At 40.3% G+C, this 23326-nt stretch overlaps 1 protein-coding gene across 9 annotated transcripts in view; it reads left to right on the top strand.

Moving 5' to 3' along the window:
* The window catches only part of LOC137977570 (otoferlin-like), a 52615-nt gene that overhangs the window by 22052 nt on the left and 7237 nt on the right, over nucleotides 1-23326 (top strand). For 4 of the 9 annotated variants that reach the window (XM_068824825.1, XM_068824823.1, XM_068824820.1 and 1 more), the window contains 25 exons: nucleotides 1482-1579; nucleotides 3393-3512; nucleotides 4658-4766; nucleotides 5031-5284; nucleotides 7065-7165; nucleotides 8169-8385; nucleotides 8988-9140; nucleotides 9719-9847; nucleotides 10073-10127; nucleotides 10204-10281; nucleotides 10875-11056; nucleotides 11905-12066; nucleotides 12565-12681; nucleotides 13197-13358; nucleotides 13786-13945; nucleotides 14541-14659; nucleotides 16699-16719; nucleotides 17302-17553; nucleotides 18124-18258; nucleotides 18777-18902; nucleotides 19717-19752; nucleotides 19995-20086; nucleotides 21289-21459; nucleotides 21690-21847; nucleotides 22572-22711. In XM_068824825.1, coding sequence (XP_068680926.1) covers nucleotides 1482-1579; nucleotides 3393-3512; nucleotides 4658-4766; nucleotides 5031-5284; nucleotides 7065-7165; nucleotides 8169-8385; nucleotides 8988-9140; nucleotides 9719-9847; nucleotides 10073-10127; nucleotides 10204-10281; nucleotides 10875-11056; nucleotides 11905-12066; nucleotides 12565-12681; nucleotides 13197-13358; nucleotides 13786-13945; nucleotides 14541-14659; nucleotides 16699-16719; nucleotides 17302-17553; nucleotides 18124-18258; nucleotides 18777-18902; nucleotides 19717-19752; nucleotides 19995-20086; nucleotides 21289-21459; nucleotides 21690-21847; nucleotides 22572-22711 — 3347 coding nt within the window. Of the gene's footprint in view, nucleotides 1-1481; nucleotides 1580-3392; nucleotides 3513-4657; nucleotides 4767-5030; nucleotides 5285-7064; nucleotides 7166-8168; nucleotides 8386-8987; nucleotides 9141-9718; nucleotides 9848-10072; nucleotides 10128-10203; nucleotides 10282-10874; nucleotides 11057-11904; nucleotides 12067-12564; nucleotides 12682-13196; nucleotides 13359-13785; nucleotides 13946-14540; nucleotides 14660-16698; nucleotides 16720-17295; nucleotides 17554-18123; nucleotides 18259-18776; nucleotides 18903-19716; nucleotides 19753-19994; nucleotides 20087-21288; nucleotides 21460-21689; nucleotides 21848-22571; nucleotides 22712-23326 lie in introns of all 9 variants that reach the window. The other 5 variants (XM_068824824.1, XM_068824822.1, XM_068824819.1 and 2 more) reach the window with 2 other exon arrangements.

Raw genomic sequence — 23326 nt, 5'->3', positions numbered from 1 at the left:
TTTGCAACTGTTGACAAATGCATGTTGTAGTTCGTCCAGGAGTACCATAGGTCTTGCCTGTGTGCACATACACATATTAACCCTTTCGCAACCCAAACTATACCATATCTGGGAATTTAACTTTTAAAATACCACCAACAACAACAACAAGAACAAAGTGTCCAGCTCTCCCTGCACTGTTTTGTAAAGAAAATTGAAAATTCAAGCTGTGTACTGTGTAAACATCACTGAGACATGAAAGTGTACCTAGGACTTTTCACCCAGCAGGTCTAAAACACTGGTCACTTTTGACGGGTCACTCATTGCAGGTCATTATTTTACCTTTTGGAAAGTAACCCAAAACCCTCAATTTGGCTAACCCAAGGCCAAAACGTGGTTTTTAGGCCTCTACTTATTGGAGATTGATAAGAGAGTGAACCTTAATTTCGTTTTCATTTTTACTCTACAAATTAAGGTTCAACATTCTGCGTTGTGTATTTTGCTTTACTGTGATGAAATGAAAGTTTTATAATTTATTCTAATGCTGCATGGCCCATCAGAGAGTTTGTAAATTAGTGAAAGGGTTAATAAGTTGAAATATGTTTGCAGGATGAACTTACCCTGAGACTTTCGCATGCCATGCTAACTATGTTATTTTGTTAGAACTGGCTGACTGACACACTTGGCCTAAAACTCCCCACCCCTAATAAAACTCTTGGTCATTTTATGTCACACTAGCAACTAGACTGTACTTTTGGACAGGAATTCAGCATGCATGTTTGGTTTTTTGCTCAGCTTGAGCTAAATTCAGCTTTGATGGAAGAATGCATTAATCAACTAAAAATAGTTAACCTAAGAAAGCTTATAAGAGTTTTGCAGAAAGGGGAACCCACAAAATAATAAGGATCTTGTCACATTTTGCTTGGCCCTTAAAGTCTGAAGGCTTTTTCTTTTCAAGGGCTATTTTATCAAGGCCTATAAGCTTAAATTTTAGTTGTTATGTACCCTGGCTGTTGGTGGTGGCAACAAGACAATTTGGCAGAGGGATAACAACTTTATTTAAGTGTCAATGGATTTAGCACAAGAGCATAATTGGGGACACTAACGAAATTAACTCAAATCAAATATTGGTTTTTGTGGAGAGGTGAAAACTGGACTACCTGGAGATATAAAGTTTTGGGTAATTTGCACAAAAATTGGTTCTTTTGTTCTAAGGCATGTTTATTTTTCATTCCAAGATCAGTCATCATTTAGCTCTACTTACTGTTTACTTGTAGTCAAAATGAAACAACATAATATGTCAAGAGTGAGTTTGCTTTGGGAGGTCTTTTTTGCTTAGAATACCTTCTGGGCCACCTTTTCAGAACGTTAATAGTCTCTCCAAGCTAAATTTATACATTCATATCCTACGCATGTTATTATTACTAGATGCATAAGCTGCATTTATGTTGAGCTTTTTCTGTTGGAAATCTCAAATACTTTCATTTGTGTGTTGTTCACAGGTTTCATGCCAACGTTTGGCCCATGTTGGGTCAATCTGTATGGATCCACACGAGACTACTCTTTGTTTGATGAGCACAATGACCTCAATAATGGATTGGTAGGTGCCGAGGGATTAGTTTTTCTTCAGTAGGGAGCTTAAAAAACGACAACAGTGATGGCAATGAGAATGTCACAAATTTGCATGTTTAGTGGGCAAAAACAATAGCTTTGCACTCCCTGCATGTGCGTTTTTCCATTTCTTCGCTGTTGTCAGCAAAACAACGACGGGAAATAGCCAAATTTGAGGTTTTATGAAGAACGTCAGCACTTGAGGATAAATTTTCATTTTCTCCCCTAAAATAAATGCCGTTCCAACCAGTGTCCTTTTTGAGGAACTACCACACCCTTGTCATTTTAAAAAGGGTGAAAGAGTCAGGAAGTGATTGAAATAATGTGAATTTATATTTAGAGATCATGACGTTCTTGTTGCCATCTCCGTTGTTGTTGCTTAAGCTCCCTAATGACATACTGATAAGATACTGTTTTTACTTCATTAAGAGCTACAGTGTACCCTTGAAGAAAGAGACAGGTCTTGGCAGAATTCTTATCAAGTGCTACCCTGGAAGAAATTACACACCCATTCTTACCATTGGTACACAGTGTCTGCAACCACCTTACCAAACCTTTTTGCTTCAAGGATTCCTTGCACTTTGCCCGAACATATTTTTATGTTTTCATAACCATTTCCAGAAAACTTATTTTTCAATTTGCTTTGAAAGATTAAGAGGAATGGGTTCAATACTAAGTTAATGTCTCAAAGGACTTTGCATAACTCATCTGGTAAATTAAAAAAGCATTTGTGTTAACTAAACATGTTTTGGAGGAAATGTGCATAGTTGTGTGTGTTGGTTAGAACTCATTTTGTCTGTGTACTAGGAGCTTCATAAGATGTTGTCTTGTGTCCTTATTGAAAATGAGGAAATGAATGATATAGAATAAAAATTTGTTGATTTTCAATGAACTGTGCCACCCGGGAGAAGACAAAACGTGGAGCTCTACTCCATGGAGTACCCTATGGACTACCCCTAAAAATCACTTATTCATCAAATTACGCTAGATACTTTATCAACATGGTGAGGCATTTAGATGCAAATACCTTTATTTATTTCGAGCTTTCCAGCTCCCTGATAGTTACAGTTCGATGCAGTTCACGGATTGGCAGCCATCTTGAAATTTCGTAGATACTTCATGTATCCCTTATTGTTAGTGCAGTTAATTTTTTGTATATTTCAGATAAATATTTACTCCTGTATACACAGATAGACCTGTGTATGTATGCCCCTGTAGTGTACACAACAGTGTAAATACTGATGAAATTACCGTGTACAAATAAAGTTTTCCATTCCATTCCGTAAGGGTGTATATATGGGCACACATGGGCCTGAATGGGTATGCAGGGGTATACGATTTGTATGAATATTTGTCAAAAAATACACTATAATAATGGATAAACGAAATAACTACCAAACTTCAAGATGGCGGCCAATTCATGAACTGCATCGAACTGTAACAATTGGAGAGCTGGAAAGCTGGAAATAAATAAAAATATGTACATCTAAATGCCTCGCCATGTTGATTTTAAAAGTATTTAATTTGACCAATGAATTATTTTTAGGGGTACTCCATAGGGTACTCCATGGAGTAGGGCTCCACATTTTGTCCTCTCCCGTTCCAACCTGGTATTGAAATAATCCATTCTCCTCTTTAGCTTGGTTATGGACCAAATTACAGCTGATTTTTTAGTTATAGGGTGTCTCCAAAATATTAACTTTGAAGGAAAAAGTTTAATATTGGGGTTACAGGTAATTACAGTGATTTCTTGTAAGGAATTCTCTTAAAAACATTTCTGTGCTTCGTTTTATCCTCTTTAGGGAGAGGGTGTAGCATATAGGGGACGTCTGTTAATGGCTGTGCAAGCAGAGTTTGGAGAATCTGCTTCAGAATCAGGCATCCGCCAGGTGGAAGTAGAGCCGACACCCCCCATCTCTGATGTAAGTTGACAACTGAATCATTATGTCTTTAGGCATTTTAAAAGCCTCAAACTTAGCTTGCTGAGTGCAATTTCGCAGTCTGCTAATTGGAGAGACTGTTAAAAATCAAATCAAATACGAATGAGAGTACCTGTATCTGTAGTATATATTTTGAATTAAATCAGTTCTTGACATGAAAGAACTAGTTTACCACTCACAAAACCATAGTAAGGACATGTGAACACAAAATGTTAAATTGCAGAACTGTTTTTCCAAATCAAATTCATCACATGACTGTCCCCAACATTGTTGTCATGAGATTGAGACCACCACTATATAATAGTAATTCTTGGTAAAATACAGAAGTAATAGAAGTGTATAATATTTGATATCGTAATTATACACGTAGTTGAAAAATAAGAGTCTGTTGGACTCTTTTAAAGGATGAACCAAAATAATAATTTGCTTGTTTCATGTGAGCTTTCAGTGGGCTGCAGTTTTAGTGTTCAATTTCTGAAGAATCAAACTGTGTGCACAATCTTAGGAAGCTTTCCATTTAACAGAACTGAGCATTTGGAAGGACTAACTCTTCAACGACTTCAAATTAACAAACTTGGAGGACGATATATACTCCTCCAGAAGAATGCCAGTTATTATCATGCAAGTGTTCCTTCAGATTGTTGCATTTTTATTGCAAACTGATGGGTATACATGGCCATCCATTTCTGACAAAAGAAAAGCACCCTTAGTTAGACACTCCTTGAAAAGGGGCGTTGGGTCAACCTATCCACAAACTGACTAATGCACAAGATTAGCTTGAGTAGGAAAACATTTTTGAGTTAAAACTCTTGCTCTCCTAAGAGTGATGCCCATAGATTTTACTCTGTCTATTACGACAGACGATTCGGGGCCTGCTTCAGGAATGTAAGGATAAAATAATATTGTCTGGGTATGTTCTTTGCAGTTTTCATCCATCAGACGTCTTTTTTTATGTGTATTGAGCTGTATGGCCCCTCTGGATTCCATCCTCAAACTCTGCTCCCCACAAAAATGTCCAAACTGGAGACTGATGCAGTTTGCTAAAGATACTTGGTTGTTATGAGTCTCACGAAATTGATTAACTTACATTTATACTTTAAAAGTAATCTGTCAGTCTTCGTTCTCAGACTGCAGCTGGCAAAGAGGATTACTTCCAGTTATTTGCTTGTTTCTATGAAGCGAGCATGATTGAGAGAAAAGTCGGGGATAAGATGATCCAGTTTGAAATGAGTATCGGTATGTATTAATTTTGTTAAAAGCAATAAGGTGCTGTTTTCTTTAACAACTGCATTTCAAATGAAGGTTGGGTACCCACAAGGTCAAGAGGATTTCGCTGGCCTTCCAGGCAGCCCCCAGACCGGTCACATGATACACTGACAAGTGGACTGCTCAGTATATACAAGTGGCCAAATGCAAAAGCTTGATGTAGCTGTTTATCACTATGCAATTAAACGACCAATCACATTTCATGGTAATGTAAGAATTTGTTGTCCCTCTCAGGGAACTATGGAAACACAATTGATGGACAGGCACTGACAGCTGCAGGTGAGGGGGTGGATGAGGTACGGAGAAATGGTGAAAACCCAAATGTGCACCCCTTGACGCCACCCGTCAGGCCAGTGACTAATGACAGACAGTACTACCACATCCCTTGGGAGGATTCCAAACCCTGTACACACATCAAATTTACCTGGCAAGATCACCGCAGACGGCTTTTCAACTCTAATGTGCTGCTGAAGATCTGTGAGAGACTGGTGGGTGTTTTCTCTTTCAATACAAGATAGTGGAGATTGCTCCCAACTAGGGCTTTTGAACTTACCTATTAAATATTGTAAACTGCTTAACAATTATTCCATGAGGGCGCGTTGGATATGAGATGGTGCGTAGCGTCTAGTTGGCTATAACCAGTTTCATATCCAGCAAGCGCGAATGGCATAATATTATTGTTTTATTAAATTCCTTAAACTCCCAAAAGTTTGTAAGTACGAAATACGAGCGAAAAGAGCGATAAAATCCAAGTGAAATCGAAAAAACTTGATGAAGATGCAATACAAGATGCAAGATGTAATACCTCGTGGTCAGACAAACGTAGGCTCATCGCAAAGAGAATTCATACCTTTTTGCGTACTTCTAAATGTCGGAATTGATCCAAACTTTCCACAAAAACGTTTTTAGCACAATCATTTGCCATATAAGGTCAAACTAAGGTATATGAGCTGATAACCGAGATTGAGTAAACCAATCAGAGCACGAGAAATGCATTAACCGAGGTTGAGAATTTAATAAAAAGAACACTGTTCCAGTAATGACCTGCACATCCACTCAAGAACTGTACAAGGTCAAGTTTTTCTGCCTTCCAAGTCATATTCCCAGTTTAACATCACTGCTGAAAGCTCACCAGTTCATTCATTCAGTGGGCGGGAAATTCATCGTCGTATTTACTTTGTTAGCTATTTGAGATGCATTACAGTCCCAGAAATATTAGGAATTGGTGGCCTCTGAATATTCAGAACCTCTGTGGTAGTGCCTTCAAACTGCTAATGGTAAACTAAACATCATAGGTTTGTCTTGTATTGGGGAAACCTTTTTTTTTTCTGAGCATTCATTCATCATTTCAAGGAAAAGACCTTGATTATAGGAGCTCTTGCCTACAAAAAATACAGTGATTACTAAGGGCAGAGTTTGTTAGCTGATGCCATTGCATTCTTTCTTGACCAACTCCCAGCTGGCTTAAGGACGGTGCCTCCTATTGTTATTGCGCATACGTTCTGCGCATCTCGAGATATTCGTATATCCTGTAGGTGTTGCTTATTAATACAAGGATATGTTTGCGCAGTTCAAAACTGTGCGGAGAAAGCAGAACTTAGCAAGTGCTCTTGGTATCCAAAAAGAAAATTGGAGGTAACCACGCATTTTTCAGAGATAGTTAAGCTTCAATTTGGAAAAGAACGCCATACATTGCTGTGTATTTAAGCTTAATTTTTACAAATATTGTTGATTAGTTATCTTCGAAAAATGCGTGGATACCCCCAATTTTCTTTTTGGATTTCAATAACACTTGTTAGGATCTGCTTTTCCCGCAAATTCAGTAAACCGCGCCAAAATACCTTTGAATTACTAGGCACCGTCCTTAATAGCTCAGTTGGTAGAGCAGTGCAACATAATTCATTTAATTCAATGAAAGGGAAGGCTAGACCAAAAGTTATCCCTATCGGGGTATCCGCCCGCAGCCAGATATAAGTTGATTTTGATGAGGGAGGAAAACCGGAGTTCTCGGAGAAAAACCCTGACTCAGGGTCAGTTTTATATCGACTGAAACTCACGACCCGAGGCCAGGGGTGTACGCGGGTCACAGAGCTGGGAGGCGCAGTTGATAACCGCTAAAGCATCCTGACCCCCAACACATATTGCTTAGATGTGGGTTCAAATACGGTTCAAGCCTAGGTTTCTTCAGGCTTTCTTGCAGCAGCTCAAGTTGCTTCACTAAATGTGATGATCTTCCGAACTCCATTTCGTTGTTCCTTGTCACTACAGGAAGATGGGTTGACTGATTGTTTGGAGAGAGTAAAGATGGACTTGCCCAATACTTACAGATGGCTGAGTAGAGTACTTGCTGAACTCATCAATGGCTGCAAGTAAGGCAACTTGGTTTCTTTTGTAATATTTCATTAGTGGACAATGACAACTAAATGGGAACTAGTCACAAGGACGTGTTTGTTCTTTTTGTAATATTTCAAAGTCACCAATGATGACTTTACGAATTAAAGTCAGGCTCTGACAGTGTGCTATTATTGCTTTGCCTCTTGAGTCACCTTTGAGATATGTCCACAATTGAAGGCGTTAGCAAAAATTTGCTAGCAATTTGTTAAAACGAAATTCCTTGAAGGAAACTCCAAAAAAATTAACAAAAATAGCAAAGAAGTTGCAGAAATATCGCAAAAGTAACAAGAATCGCAAATATCGCAAAAACAACAAACTCAAAGAGGGGCATCTCTTGTTAACGATTTTTTTTCTTAGTAGCAAGGTAGTCTTTTGTTACTTCTGTTATATTTGTGGCATTTTCAGCCTGTTGAGAACCTTTGTCTTTTGTCATTCCTATCCCTTACTACATGTACATTCGTTATTCTAGCAATGTCCTGTGCTCAGTTTTTGCTAAAATTGCTATCGAGATTTGCTAGCAAATTTTTGCTAAGTAACGCTTTCAATCCTGGACATAAGTATTACCTTTGGAGATATTGATCCAGTCTTTAGTATGGTAAAAAGTCTGATCTGGTCCTTATCCTGTGCTGCTGGTTTTCATTCACTTGACGAGCAGCCATGTTTTTATTTTCAGTGAAGCAAAAGAAAGCGTTTTTGTAATAGAGCTCCATTTCTAACGAATAGTTTCAGGCACAAGCATGGCGGTAGTTTCTTTTTTTAGGGTCCCAAACATGTCGGCAGTTTCGTCACGTGAAAGCCAAGACTCAATTTTGATTGGCTGAATATCTCATGAAAGAAAATAAGAAATAAAAGGTGTTGGATCTTGTCTAAAACCAGTGTAAGATGGCCAAAATGGTTGGTGCAGGGACCACTAGATGATTGCTTCCCATGATGTTGAATCAGTTCAGAGTGTTAACTGTGGGACTCTTATTTCTACAGCCAGTACCTTAACTTGGTGAAGTCTATGCCATCAGCTTCACACGTGGGTCGCACCAAATTGGACAAGGAGCGACTCAAGCTGTGTCAATATGAGGTAGAATCTGTGTGTCAGTCAGCTCAGGAACTCAAGGGAAGCACAAGGGATGATGGTCATATTAAAGACAATCTAAAGGCTGCTAATGCACTGCTTCAGCGACTGCTCAATATTGCTATTGAGGTGAGTGCATCATTTTCCCTCTCACGCCATTTATGAATTTGACACGAGATTTGGATCATTTTGATTGAGCTCATACATCGCCCAGTTGCTTCCACCAAGAAAGTTTCAGTCCAACAGGAGTAATCCACCTCCTACTGGTGGTGGTATGATGTCTTTCTGGGCTAGCAGCCCTTTCATTATAGTAAGGACTAGTCCACGTCATGCAAGCTGATGTCTTTTAATGAGTTGAGGGCCACAGAGATTGCAGTGTACGTTGTATATTTTAAATTGTACAATATTATTGCTTCAACACATATCTTTTTCGGGCACTTTATAAATTTAAATGGCAATCAGCCTTATTCCAAAAAATTGTTTTCTGTGCAACAGATCTCTGACAAGACATTAGTAAGGCCTAGGTCTCTCAACAGAATCTTCCATGTCAATTGAAATTGGGCCATGATATAATCTGTCAAAGTAAGGGTACAGTAATTTATGCCCTGATACCGTGTTCCCTGGGTATGTGGAACTTGAGATCTCATCCCCATTCAAAGTTTCACTGAACCTTTACTTGCATTTCTTCCAACATTTTTCTTCTAACTTCAATTGATTTGGTGTTTCATTAGCCTCAAGAGACAACCCCAGATGTGTTCATCTGGATGCTGTGTGGTGGTAAAAGAGTTGCTTACACACGTATCCCGAGTCAGCATATTGCTTATTCACTGGTTGAAGAGGAGAGAGGCAAAGATGCTGGCAGAATGCAGACTGTGTTCCTCAGGGTTAGCTTACTTCTTATTCATTTTCAATTCGTTTTGTGTTGTTACATGTATGTGTTGTAATTGACGGAAAAAATCCAGCGCTCTCAGGCTTGAGATGACCTTATTCACGATGCAGGCCTCATTACTATTCTCATGCAATGCACTAGTCTCCTTTAGCACAGTGGTGGTGTAGAATGGTCATAGTAGCTCTCAGATTTTGTCCGAATAATCATTGATAAATTCATCTCTTTATCTGTTAATAACACTGTTCTGTAAACTGTCCAGTACTGATTGCTGTTGTTAGGTTAGGGTTGCGGTAAATCTCTGTTTAATGTCTATGCAGAGTTTGGGGACACACTGACATTTATCACCTGTATATCGGGACAGAAGAGGAGAAGGGCGCTTGTCAGAGTAGCCTTACATTCCATTTTGTGCATGTCTGAACACAATGAAAAACAATGGGCTTTGCTTTCATGGGAAAGCCGGATTGCCGAGGACGCAACTATCAAATAATCCCTTGCAAACTATTCCAACCATTCTCTGACATGCAGCAAAACAAACAATCTCCCTTTTCAAAAGACCTTTTCAATGTGTTCTAGCTTCCAGGGAAGCGTGGTGATGGCCCTAAAGGATGGGCGATTCAGGCCAAGTTGAATGTTATGATCTGGCTTGGCCTCCACAAACACAAGAAAGACTACCTCAAGGACGCTCCTAAAGGATACCAGACGGTAGGATATTGTGATTCACTTTTTTGTTGACAACCAATTAGTGATGTGGACCAAACATTCCAACAATAGATTGCAATCTCAAGTGGTGATGTTGCAATGCAACAAGGACTTTCTTGAAAAAAATGTTGACACTCGACTTGTTACGATGATTTTCATTTTGAAGGGACCACAATGGTCAGAAACGTCTGTAGAATGTTGTTTGTTTAATTGTTTTCTTCTCTGCAGCCGAAGAATGCACACAAGTTGATGGCTCCACCACCGAACCATCTCATTTATACAGGTAAGATTTAATTGCTAGCAGTTTGCTTACTATCGTCTTCATCGCCCAATTACTCAATTATATTAATTTATTTCAGAGAAACAAAAGTTCATTTTGCGTGCACACATTTATCAGGCCAGGAGTTTGATTGGCAGCGATGCTTCAGGGCTTTCAGGTAAATCTTTGGTTTTCATGTTGCTATGGAGTTAACGTTAGTAGCTATGGTTACCTGAACAAATTAAGTGAAGCTATGATCCTCGTAGTTCTGAACGCAATTTCAGAAATTGCTTAGAGAAGCCTGATAATTTCAGGACTTCAACGGCGGGATTTGAACCCGTGACCTCTGCGATACCGCAGTGATCTACCATAGACCATTTTCGAATTACCACGGCTGGACTTGATCTAGCATGAAATGGAGGCTAATCCGGGTAAATCTTTTCACACAAATTAATTTGCCCGCATTAGCCTCCATTTCATGCTAGATGCAGTCCAGCCGTGAGAATTCGAAAATGGTCTATTGAGCTATCAAGCCAACTGGGAGCTGGTCATTTTTTGTTGTTGACGGGTTCAAGTTTCGTACTTGACCAGAAACTGATCAGCTTTTATTTCTAACCATTTTGTGATGTCGATTGAATTGTCTTTCGTACCAAGTAAGAGCATCAGTAAAGGTATGTGCCTGAGCTGAACAGGAATTAAGATCTTCCTGCGTTGGATTTTCTGAGAGATAATGCTCGCTCATTAGCCACACGTTCTTTATCTTCTTGACAGATGCCTTTGGTCGTGTGATCTTCACCCACTTGGTATCTGATACCCGTGTCATTTGGGAGACAAGAAGTCCTACTTGGGACCAGATGCTTGTGTTTAAAGAGTTAGTTCTTTGGGGAGATGTCAATGAAATTGCTGTTAACCCTCCCACCATTGTGGTTGAAGTGTTTGACAAGGATATCGGGGTAGGTTATCGTGATATTTTGATGCTTAGGAGAGTTTTCACGTATAGAATTGCATGAAATCAAGGAAAATCCGACGTTTTATTACTCATTGAAATCACACAATCAAAGGCCCTTTAAGGCCTTTTTTAGAGGGGGGGGGGGGAAGGGGAAGGATCGTGGCAACATGGCCATGTTAGACTAGGGGACATGGAAAAACAGAATCAAAGTCTAAGGGATCGCAAAATCTTCTCGAACAGACATCACAGAGAGATAAAAAAGCAGTGAGCAAATTCAAAATAAATTTTTACCACAATTGCTTGTAATCTCGCAATCTGATTGGCTAATTTGCCGTTGTCGATAAGAGTCTAGACAACGCTGTACTCGTCATGCTCGCGTCAATTTGTCACGCAATGTAATAGCCAATCAGGAACGCCCATTTTGGGGAATAAACCAATCATATCGCGAGAAAGTTATAGACAACGGTTGCTCTTTTTTTGTGTCATGATTTTGGTCACGCTCTGAAATAAAAACTTTCTTTGGCGTTGAATATTGTCGTAAAAAACAAATCGAAAGTGGTTTAGCGTTGTCTGTACTCTTATTGACAACGATATTCGTCATCACGGTGGTCAAATTTTGTTGTGGGCTCACTCGACTGCGCCTGGTGTACGAGTTCATATTCGACCTGTAAACCCAATATGATTGCTCTAAACAGGAAAACCTGGCATAGTTGACGCATACTTCAGTTTTGAGGTCCTAAACAACAGAACGCAAGGAAATTTTAAAGGAAACAACGACTAACCCCGCCTTCCCAGGTAGTGGCCTTCGTTTATCGCGTACGTAGCCGTAATCGGCGATGTTTAATGTTTTAGGGGGATTCTGAGTTCATTGGTCGTGCCCTGGCTAGACCTATTGTCAAGATGGCATGTGAACCATACGAGAAGCCATTCTTTCCACCCGCACTGGAGTGGTTCCAGATCTTCAGAGGGGAGGAGAAAGCAGGGGAACTTCTTGCAGCCTTTGAGCTTCTTCAAGTGAGTGTGAGCTATTTGTTTGTTTACCTTGCAGTGTTTACATCTGTTAGAAAATTATGTGAAATGCCAGATTGAGCAGCGTCGCGGCCCAGTTCCGAAGGAACCGAATCCCTCCCAGTACCCAATACTCCATTTCCGAGTTGCTGTTTGTCTTGATGCAAAACGTGTCGTGGTGCTAAACCATTCAAATGATAATGAGTTTTCGTATTAAGACCCAGGCTCTGCCGCTGTCGTGACACGTGCCATGACCGTTCGAATTGTAACAATTTAATCACCAAAAATAAGCCATTTCCGATTTCATGTCTGCCTCCTCTTCAAAGCGAGGCCAAGTGCGAAGTTTTTGTGATGGTAATTAGTCTTACTTTACATATGAATGAGAAAGTGATTTTCATAAGAAAAACTTCGCACTTGGACTCGTTTCGAAGAGGAGGCAGACATGAACTTAGTAATTTGCTTTTTGGGGCAATTAATTAATTCTGTCATTTTAATATCTGAAAGCTTTCTGAAGCGACATGCTTCCTTCCGGCGGAAGTTGAACCAGTGAATACTCCGGATGGACCCATCACACCTGTGCCTGTTGGTATCAGACCAGTGATGAGGAAACACAGAATTGAGGTAATTGCTTTTGGTTTCTTTTATGTTTGAGCGATTTTCAATTGAGTGTCGAAAGTAATTAGCGAATTGCTTTGGTTTATGATTGTTTCACTCAGTGATTGGTTCAAAGTTCTCTCGCCACTTTTTCAACCAATCAGAAGTGAAAACAAAACCAATCGTGGCCCGCGCGTGCACATTTTCCCGCGCTTTGTGTCGGCTACGTGTAATTACTTTGAATTTTGATTGGTTTACCGGATTGTCTCCGTCCTTTTTAATTGACCAAAGTAATTACTTTGGTTTTGGTTTTGCGACACTCGATTGAAACTCGCTCTAGCTGAAAATCACTGCAGAAAATGGCCACCAAGACCAGGGTAACTCCACCTGAAATTTGTATTTGTGTTATACGTAATATCTGGGTGACGTTGAACAATGGAATCAACCGGAACCGGAAGTGAGATCAGAGTACAGGCTACCAGCAGCCTCTTACATTTGTTGCGATCTTCAATCAATATTAACTTATCGTCATCGTCTGTCAGGTGCTGTTCTGGGGCGTACGTGAGATGAAGAGAATCAATCTGACCACAGTCGACAGACCCCAAGTGGACATTGATCTGGCTGGTCACGTGATACAGTCCACTGTTATTACTAATGCCAAGAAAAATCCCAATTTCCAGAATCCGGTCATCTTCTTTGATGTGGTAAGAAAGTGAATTTTAATTACTGTTGAGTGTGAAAGCCAGTTTTTCTTAAGTTCATCCCACGTTTTGATCAAGTTTCTGAGGTGGATCCAGTGTTGGTTGAATGGAAAAACGTTTAAAATATACATGTCGGTTATTGCCCTGTAGTTCAGAAATTTGATGAGCATCAACCTTTTTCAGGATGTAACTCGTTGATCCCATTTATGAGGAAAGTTAAGCCTGATTATTTGTTTTTTCGATCATCTAACGAATACAAAGAAAAAGAAAAGCGCCAATAGCGAATACATTACAGACTCCTGGAGGGGTCCTTCAGCGGACAATTCTCCAAAAGAAGCTGTAATGTTACGAAGTAAAGAGTTGTTTTGGAGGGCTGCTGTGTCCCCAGCAAAGCCGATGGTTTACAACTTTTCTCGTTTGCTGATTGTAGGAGCTTCCAGAGAACGAACGTTACTGCCCACCATTGACCATCCGAGTCCGGGATTGCCGCACATTTGGTCGGTTTACACTGGTTGGCACGCATGTGTTAAACTCTCTTCACCGCTACCTGCAGACAGGAGACAAAGAGAAAGAAAAACTGGAAAAAGCAGGTTAGACAATCCAGTCATTCGTGTTTCCCATACTTGTGTTGTTCATTTTTGGGGTGCAGGGATGTCGCAGTGTTGAGAGCACTCGTCTCCCACCAATGTGGCCCGGGTTCGATTTCCAGACTCGGCGTCATATGGGGGTTGAGTTTGTTTGGTCTCTACTCTGCACCGAAAGATTTTTCTCCGGGTTCTCCGGTTTCCCCTCTCGTCAAAACCAACATTTGACTTGATTTGCATTAATTGTTAATTTCAATTTACAGTGTCCCCAATTAGTGCTTCAGCGCTACATCGACTAGACACTTTTAAAAATAAAGTTCCTTTCATTTCCTTGATTCATTTGGGTTAAGTAAAAGCAATGCATGATGTAATTAACTTCTTTCCAACACACTTGTTTTATTTGTTGTGCTTTCCGTCACAAACCAAACTGAAAGGAATACAATGAATTCGGCTGAATTTTTGTTTAAATATGTTAACATCTATTCTAAGCTCCAGATATTCTTATAAATAAGTTGCCAAATGCGAAAAGGAAATCTGATTCAAACTTCGCACTTAATAATCTACAAGCTCTAAATCGATTACTTCTTTCTTCCCACAACAGAAGCGGTAGCTGGAGGGGTCGGTAATGGTCCCTCTCGGCCAACATCACCTGTTCCTGGAGCTGATATCGCTATTGAAATTGACGAAGACCCTCCTGAAGCAGCGGACTCAGAACCTTTGGTATGCGCGCGCCTCTGAGATGAAACTATGCTGTCTTGTGTGGATCGACTATCCTGTTGTTCTCACCCTTGTAAAACTGAAACCCGCGGCTCCATCTTGTTGGGGCCACGTTGTAGCTTCGTGTAGACATTGAAGTTATGGGTAAAAGCGTAACCTCCTTCGATATCATATGTAGAAACTTTGAAACTGGTTTTTACAACTTTTCCACATTCCTTTCCTCTTAGTTTGAACTCAAACGTACGTCGCTGTCTGATGGTGGTCCCAACAAGATGCTGGCAGCGATATTGTTGTGCTTTATTTCAAACAACAGATGCTCGATCCAGCCATTGCCGTATGAATCGTCTACGTAATTAACCCCTTTTTTATATACCTGTCACTTAAAGTGCCCCTGTGATCAAAAAAACCACTTCCTTTTTTCCTTCAGATTTTGAAAGTGTGCTTGCTTAACACCTGACTGGCAAAATTTTGAGCTTTGATTTTTATCCAAAGGCCGTTTACTTTGAGTGTAATTTTTGGATTTGACGGTCCGCCATTACTCACGTTCAAAACTGACCGATTGGACCTCAGACGGTTGGATCCAGGGAAAAGTGACGTCAGAGGCTCACTAGCTTAAAATTTCAGCGTGTGAACGCAGCTTATTATATATGCAAAGCGTGAGTTTAAAAGTCTGAAAGCCCAAAACCCCTGTGCTGCATTTTAATTCTGCGGCGTACACACGTATTGCATTCTTAAACTAGTGAGCCTTTGACGTCATTTTCTTCTCGATCCAGCTCTCTCAAGAACATAATGTTAGTAATGGCGGACCATTAAATAGGAAAATTACAGTTAAAATAAAGAGGTGTCTTTTTGAAATCAAGGCTTAAAACGTGGGTCACTTAATGTTTTGTTAACATAGTTTTGAAATCCAAAGAAAAATATGAATTGATTTTTTGGTCACAGGGGCACTTTAAACAAGACCAACACAGTTACTTTGTAGAGTTCCTAAAAAAAATACGTCATTTGACATCATGCATACGTATATGCTACCGAGAAACTTTCCATTCAGTCACAACTCACAACAGAGAAGGAGCAAAGAAATTGTTTCGTTGTTTCGCATTTCGAAGTAAAAGTGAATCTTAATGGTTCTTTGCCTGTTTCCACTGTGATAAATTCTGCTAGTAAGTCCTCCTTGAAGCATTTTTTGGCATCGACACAACTTAGTTTATCCAAGGGTTATGGTTGTGTCTTTGCCTGCGTAGTCATCGGAATTTCTTTGCCTGAAAGTTTAACAGACAAGGAGTGGCGTTGGATATGGCCGAGCCCCCCTCCCCCTTCTAATAATGTTATTAGCTTCTTCGTTTTTGTGTTAATTAGTACGTTTCTGTTTAAGCTCGTGACTTCATACTGCTCTTCTCTAAAAGCCACGACCATTCAAGTAACACTCAGATCTTGTTTACTTGGTTCATCGTTTTTGTGGGCCAATTTTGTTGTCTCTCAGTGTGTGCGTGAAATCATTTAAGGGAATCAAAACGTCTTTTGGCTCCCGAAACTAACACCTTATAATACAGAGGAGATATTTAATTTGCGGCTTAGATTGAAATTCTCTCCTCTTCCTAATCCACCACACCATATATATATATATGAATAGAGTAATTTAATTCTAAAAAGCCAGGGGAGTCTTAAACACGGCAATTCCGACACCCTTTACTGTCAGTACACATGGGGCAACAGTCATTCGCGTTTTCCCTTTTTTTCTCTGTCAAGTTCTCTTTCGCGCTCTGAAGAAGGTTTAATGCTCGGAACTGTAGCTTTTGAATCTTTTTCTGGTGGCTAATATGCTTGATCAACACGTTTCACCCCTTCCATTGTGCTCTAACTCTAAAATGGTTAATCGTGAACAGCCCTAGCCCAATCTGAAATTTTTGTCTTTGCAATCGTCGCGAGCTGATGTTTGTGGGAAGTGTCAATCTAGTGTCATCATTTGCTAACCATCTTTCAGTTTCTCATCATTCCTTTTAATTTATTTCTTTCTTTCATCCTTCTCGTCGCCTTCTTCACAGCTTTATGCCCAGCAACTGAAGGTGAGCGCATTCTGTACTTCACTCATTATAAACACCTTCCGTTTATCATTCTATTAATTTCTCGGACCAAACATTTGGTTCTCTTGTTCCATCTTTTCACAAATCTTACTTTCGTCTTGTATGTATTCGATACCTAGACATTCTACAGCTGAATGATGTTTGAATAATCATATCAACATAAGTTCGTCCTAAAGGTGACCCTTCCTTTCTCCTCAGTATATTTTTATCACAAATTCCGCAACGATGTAACGTCCAACTCGCATTGCACATTCGAAGCACTCCATCGCGTATCCGGTACTCCGGTACTCAAAGATTTCTAGCATTCCTTTCTCCTCGTATCAACGCATTTCATCGTGTTTCTCAAACGAAACTTTCCCGAATCCCGTGTCAATTTTAACCTTCATCCCGAATCCTGCTTGAACTGTTTTGTGCCCTCAAATTACAGCTTCATTAAAACTCCACTTCTTTTACGTTCCCTTAAGTCGATTTAGGTTACTTTATCTCGTCCTGATGAATGATCGCACGATGAAGTTAGAAGGTCTAAAGAACTTAGAATTTTGCGCTATGTTAACTGAGTTGCAGGAGAAAAAGAAAAGATCTGGAGAAGGTGGAGGCGAGGAGACAGGCAAAGGAGGGAAGGGGAAGGGAAAAGAAGATGAAGATTCCGAGGACGCTTTGGATTGGTGGTCACGATATTACGAGACACTGAAGGACAAAGAAAGAGGAGAAAGAAGAGGAGATCACCAGCAGATGTCAAGACAATCCAAGAAAAAGGAAAAAACACCAGAGGAGACAGAAGAAGAAAAACTGAAGAAGAAAATTCCAAGACTGACGGTAAGACCAACAGATAAACGGTTCAGTTTTTGTGTATAGTCTGGACCGTTGTGACCTTCTTGTAAATTTTTCCCCTTTTTTTCTGTGAATCCAACGTTATCGGTGAATGTTTGCGGAACGCTTTAACCTTTTCACCCTTTGAAGAGCGCCCCATTGACAAGTAAGATCGTCTGACGTTAGCTGCTAACGGACAGAGTAAAATCTGTAAGTATCACTCTTGTGGGGAAAAGGTTAACCCATTTATCCCCGAAGAGGCCTCCGTTGACGAGTCAAATCGTCGTCTGGCGTTAGACAGAGTAAAATCTACAAGTGTTACTGCTAAGAGGCAAAGGGTCAAATAATAACATTATTCCTGGTTTTGTAGATTTTCATGCAGAATGTAAGAACAAACCAACCAATTATGAAAAACAGGAAACGTTGTAAGGGGAAATCTTAAATTTACACAGCCACTTGACTTGTAGATATAGTCAAGATAGATGTTGTGACAAGAGCGTTTGTCAAAACATGAGTGTCAAGTCACCTGTAACGAACGAGGAGTGTGAAATGAAACTTGTTTTTTTTTTCTTAAAGATCTTCGACTCGGAGTTAGAATACCTGACAGAGTACAACGGTTTTAACGACTGGCTGAACGCTTTCCCGCTCTACCGGGGAAAGAAAACCAGTGAAGATGACGACGATGATCACAGAATTGTTGGAAAGTTTAAGGTATCGATTGGATTTTGTTGTGCACAGCATTTCATCATTTCAAAGTGTATGGGACACAGTACAAGCTCTTGGCGGTTGATTTTTGAGGTTTCTTTGAAGCTATGAGAAACTGACTTTGAACAAACGTTTGCGTCTGTGAAATATGGGGGTGAAGGGAGGGGAGGGTAAGGGGTTCTGAAGGCAGACGTTTCTTCTGGGTGTCTGGGAATCTTTCCCGCAGAAACGTTTTAAAGAATTATGCCCCAGTAAAAACAACACAGGTTGTGGTATTCAATAATCTTTGAGTGTCAAAATTTACTAAGCTCGTAGTTTCGAAACGATCCTCATTAAAAGTTATGGCATGAATACCTACTTGTCTTCATTTTGGATAATTAGCAAAAACATTTTTTAAAAAAAGTCTGCTTCATAGTACGAAAAGTATTTTTTTTTTACTCACCCTTGTGAATTGCAAACTAAATGCTACACAGTTGTGTTTGGTTGACACTGCTAACAACCCGTTTCCTTGTGCTCTTCTTTAGGGGTCACTGAAAGTATGGAAATATCCGTTGCCGGAACACGTGGAAATGGATCCTATTGTTGGTACATTCCTCAAGTTGCCCAGCAACGAACCTGTCAATATACTGGCGCGAGTTTACGTCGTTAAGGTACATGACGTAATCAAAACAATCACTCATATAGCTGTTGATGTGTGGACTTATTCCCGGGCCACTCTCTCTTTGGAGAAAGAGAGAGAGAGAGACTGTGGTAGTTGGGTTGACTGTGTGACACTCTTGGGATATATACCCTTTTTCCACATACGGCGGCCATTTTGATTTTCTGTAGTTTCAAATAGCTATTATGGGATCCCCAGGGGGCAAATACATATTAAGTTGACTCCTGAGTATCCCATAGTGTCTTTCGAAACAATAGAAATCAAAACGGCCGCCGAATCTGCAAAAAGGTCTCTGGCGTAGAGATCTTTATTGTGTATGTGTTCTTTACGTTTACCGCTGTGCCATTTTCCAGCCCTTGATGTCGTTGCCAATTGTAAAAACGATTCAGAGAGACGACATTTGCGTCATCGTTATCCAGTACCGCGCTCAGTTGAGGTTGGGAGCACCTGGCATGCCTCACGCTGTACTCTTTGGCACCCAGCTCCTTGGAAACCAGCAAATTCCAGGCAACCGCGCCATGGATTGACACAGTGCTACAAATTCGCCTTTCAAAATCCTGGGTCCTGGGCTCTAGGAAACATGAAGGATGCGCAAATGAAACAACTAAATAATCTAAAATTAACTGTAAAGGCTCGAATCATAAGCAACATTATACACAAACTCAATAGCGGTGTGATCATCGATGCCTTTTCTTATGATAGAGCGGCTTTCAAGTAAGTGTCGTAAAACAAATGCTCATAAAAGAGTATATTCTTTGTATCAATGAATCGTGTGCCTTTCAATATTTGACATTTTCTTATTCTAGGCAATCAATCTCCACCCTTCAGATGTTAATGGAAAGGTAAGCATTGTCAGACATACCTTGCTTAAAGGCCCAACTTCAACCGACAGGCATTGCGTGCCGTGGAACAAATTCATCCAATCAGATCACTACGATAAGCAATGCGAATTTTCATAACAAAAGCAAACGGTCGAAAAGCCTGTTGGTTGATGGTGGGCCTTTAAATGACTGTGCAGATTTTCCTTTCTTTTGCTTTCGGTTGCCAAGTGATCTTGTTTTTGACTGATCTTCTTTCTCTTCAGGCTGACCCTTATCTAGTTGTAACGCTTGGTAAACACAAAGTGAGGGACCGTGATAATTATGTCTCGAAACAACTGAATCCTGTGTTTGGAAGGTACAGCATTCTAAACTATTTTTTTATAAAATGTTAGGATAGTACGCGCACTCTCATTGGTCAATAGCTTTTTTGGTGAGAGCATGTAAACATGGCTGTGACACACACGAATTTTGATTGGTTATGTGTTGACAGACGTGTGTTTTGATTGGCTGGTAGGAAATATGAGCGTGTATCAAGAAGAAAAAAAACCCAGCATTTTCCTTCATTTGTCGAGTTATATTTGAGAAATATTTTATAAAAGCAATAGAGGACTTTTTTCCGTGTTTCCATTCCTCATCTAAACACTCGGGGAAGTTGGGAAAATTCTCGACAGTTATGCAAACCCTCGACTGCGTCTCGGGTTTGCGTAACTGTCTCAACTGTCTCGGAAAACGTCCTCTATTGCTTAAATAGTCTTAGTTTGTCACTTTTATAGCGGTACTTCAGTGTGGTAGGATGTTAGTTACGTCGATACGCGAATGAGGCGGTCAGAACTGCAAGTCAAAAGATGCGAGATTGTGGTATCTGAAAGATGCAGCATGCGCCAGTTTTACGACTGAGCATTTTGACCTTTCATAATTGAATTTCTGTGGGTTTGTTTGGTGCAAGCAGCAACCGTGATTTTTTTTGTGGAGATATTTCAGTGAGTGCAAACAAAAGTTTCCTAGTATTTTGTTTAAAGCAACGTTAAATATTGAGGGTTATTATATCCATTGCATATTTCTGCGGACAAAAAGAACAGAAGGTAAACTACAATAGCTCATATGCGGTATACATCGACAACTGGTGTATCCAAGTAAAAAAAGAGAAATGTTTCACGTCCGGGTTTCTATAAAAAGGAGAGCGGCGAGCGGTTTTTTTGTTATTTCCAACTTTTAAAATTATTTCCAATTGAACGCTTTCTTTAAAAGTTATTACCCTCCCCCAAGGATAAGTTGAAGTTCTTCGGTCAAATTCTCCAGAAGCAAACTTGCAAATAAATCCTGCAAGGTAGTTCACTTATCCAGTACGGACCTAGCGTACCAAGGCTTTAAATGTTTGGTCTGCCTTTTTATGAGAAAACAGACAAACGCCATGTCTTACAGAATTTGCTTTGTAGTTAATTGATGAGAACTGGGTACAAAGTAAAAAGTAACGCCTGTTGCTTTTGTTCTTCCCCACTTTTCCAATAGAGAGGCCGCCCTTGGCCTTATTCTGATTTGCTATGTTTGTATTGTTAGGTGCTTTGAATTCGAGGCGATCATCCCAATGGACTCCATGTTGACCGTTGGTGTTTATGACTGGGATTTAGTGGGAAGTGATGATCTCATTGGTGAGACTAAAGTTGACTTGGAGAACAGATTTTACAGCCGGCATCGACCCACGTGTGGACTACAAGAAAGCTACGCCACGTAAGTTAAAGCCCTAGCTTGGAAGAGGCGCTATACGCAAAGGGTTTTGAAGGCCAAGTTCATGACAAGCTCTTGTGTAGATAGCCAGCTAGTCCCGCGGGCTAAACGTTTTGGATTTGCGAACTTTACCCAATCAAATGCATGCTTTGCAAGGGAGGACAGGGTCTAAATTGATTGAAGCAGATTCTTGTTTTCAGATGCATTAGTAAAAGTCTTTTTTTCCCCTGTAGATTTGGATTCAATAAATGGCGTGATCCCATGCGCCCTACCCAGGTCCTCGCCAAGATATGTAAAGATGAAGGACTGGACGGACCTCACTACTCTACTGGGAGAGTTCGTATTGACAACAAAGTGTTTGGAGCAACTTCTCAAGTCTTGGAAGAAAGCGGTAAGTAAGGCCATTTTGTTAAGTGTTGCCAAACGTCTTTCCTTTCTCCCCCGAGACCAAGAAATATTTGCCTGGGTAGTTTAAGAACAAGAAATTTGTGTAGCCTGTGTCTCTAGGTGATAAGTTTGAAAATGAGGGTCGATGAGGAAAACAAAATTCGTATTCCTTTGAGGTTCAATATGACCGCTGCGTGAGAAATAGCCGTAGTCATTACCAGACTTCCTGCGTTACCAGGTGATCTGGTGACGTAATTCGGAGGACTGGGGAGAAAAATTTTAACGCCGTATCCCACAACCGCGTGCGGCCTTATTTTCGAATTCAACATGGCAGAGGCGAGGTTAGATCTCGTCGGGTCTACTTGAATGTTCATTCAGTAACAGGAAATGTGGTAGACACGGAATGATCTGTTGAGTTTTAGCGATGGAAACACTGCAGGGAGTTCGGGAACAACACCTAAGGCCGCGCGCGGTTGTGGGATACGGCGTTAAGATTTTTCTTCCCAGTCCTCCAAATTACGTCCCCAGATCACCTGGTAACAGTTTGAGTAAAAGATGCGGCTGTAGCTTGCGGCCATCTTTAAAAAGCCCGCGAAAGCGATTGCGGTTTATATCCATGCTGTTTCCAGCTGTTTTTGATGCTGGTTGATAAGCCTGGTCAAATCAACAGAATATGATGTTTGCTAATAGTTCACCGATGTTTTTTTTTTCAAATTTCTTTTTTTCAGGTCATTTCAAACAGTCCGATGAGCCCGTAGCTCTGAAAGCTCTGCGAAATTTTGGTTCACTGAAGAGAGGCTTTCCTCTGGTGCCAGAACACGTTGAGACGAGGTCACTGTTTAACCCAGAAAAACCCGGTGTGGAACAGGTGGGCGTTCATGATGACACACAAGTGCCTGTTTAATTAATTAACACTTTCTCCTCAGCTTAAACACAATAGGCCACTTCGAAAAATACCGTAATACTCTTTGCTTGTCCGCCCAAATTTTGCATAAGCATTGTTTCCAGTTTCTCGTGGGACTTACAATGGACCCAAGAGAAAACAAAAACAATGCCTATGCAAAATTTGGGCCGATAAACAAAGAGTATTATGGTATTTTCCAAAGTGGCCTATTGGGAAAATAATTGTTCCATGAAATGACGATAACGTCGTTTGTTGCCGTCAGAATATTTATTTCGACCAGTGGACATTGGTGTCCAAATGCGTTCAGAATATCGTCTGTTCCTTCTGTCTAAGGGTGCGTTTTATTGACGGTATTCCGGAATAGGAATACACGAAATAGAAGTTAGAAGTTCTTTTGTTTTTACCGAAATTCACTTAAGAATTGTCAAATACCTGCTAAAATGCTTTTTTCAAACATATCTTTATTATCCTTTTGTTGCTTCAAAACGACGGACATATTGTTTTTAAATCATCACTCCACGTATTCTTATTGCGGAATAGGGTCAAGCGAACGCACCCTAAAACTGAAGAAATATAGGA

Source organism: Montipora foliosa, chromosome 11, assembly GCF_036669935.1.
Source record: "Montipora foliosa isolate CH-2021 chromosome 11, ASM3666993v2, whole genome shotgun sequence".
NCBI classification, from domain to species: Eukaryota; Metazoa; Cnidaria; class Anthozoa; order Scleractinia; family Acroporidae; genus Montipora; species Montipora foliosa.
This window is presented reverse-complemented; position numbering and strand designations above follow the sequence as displayed.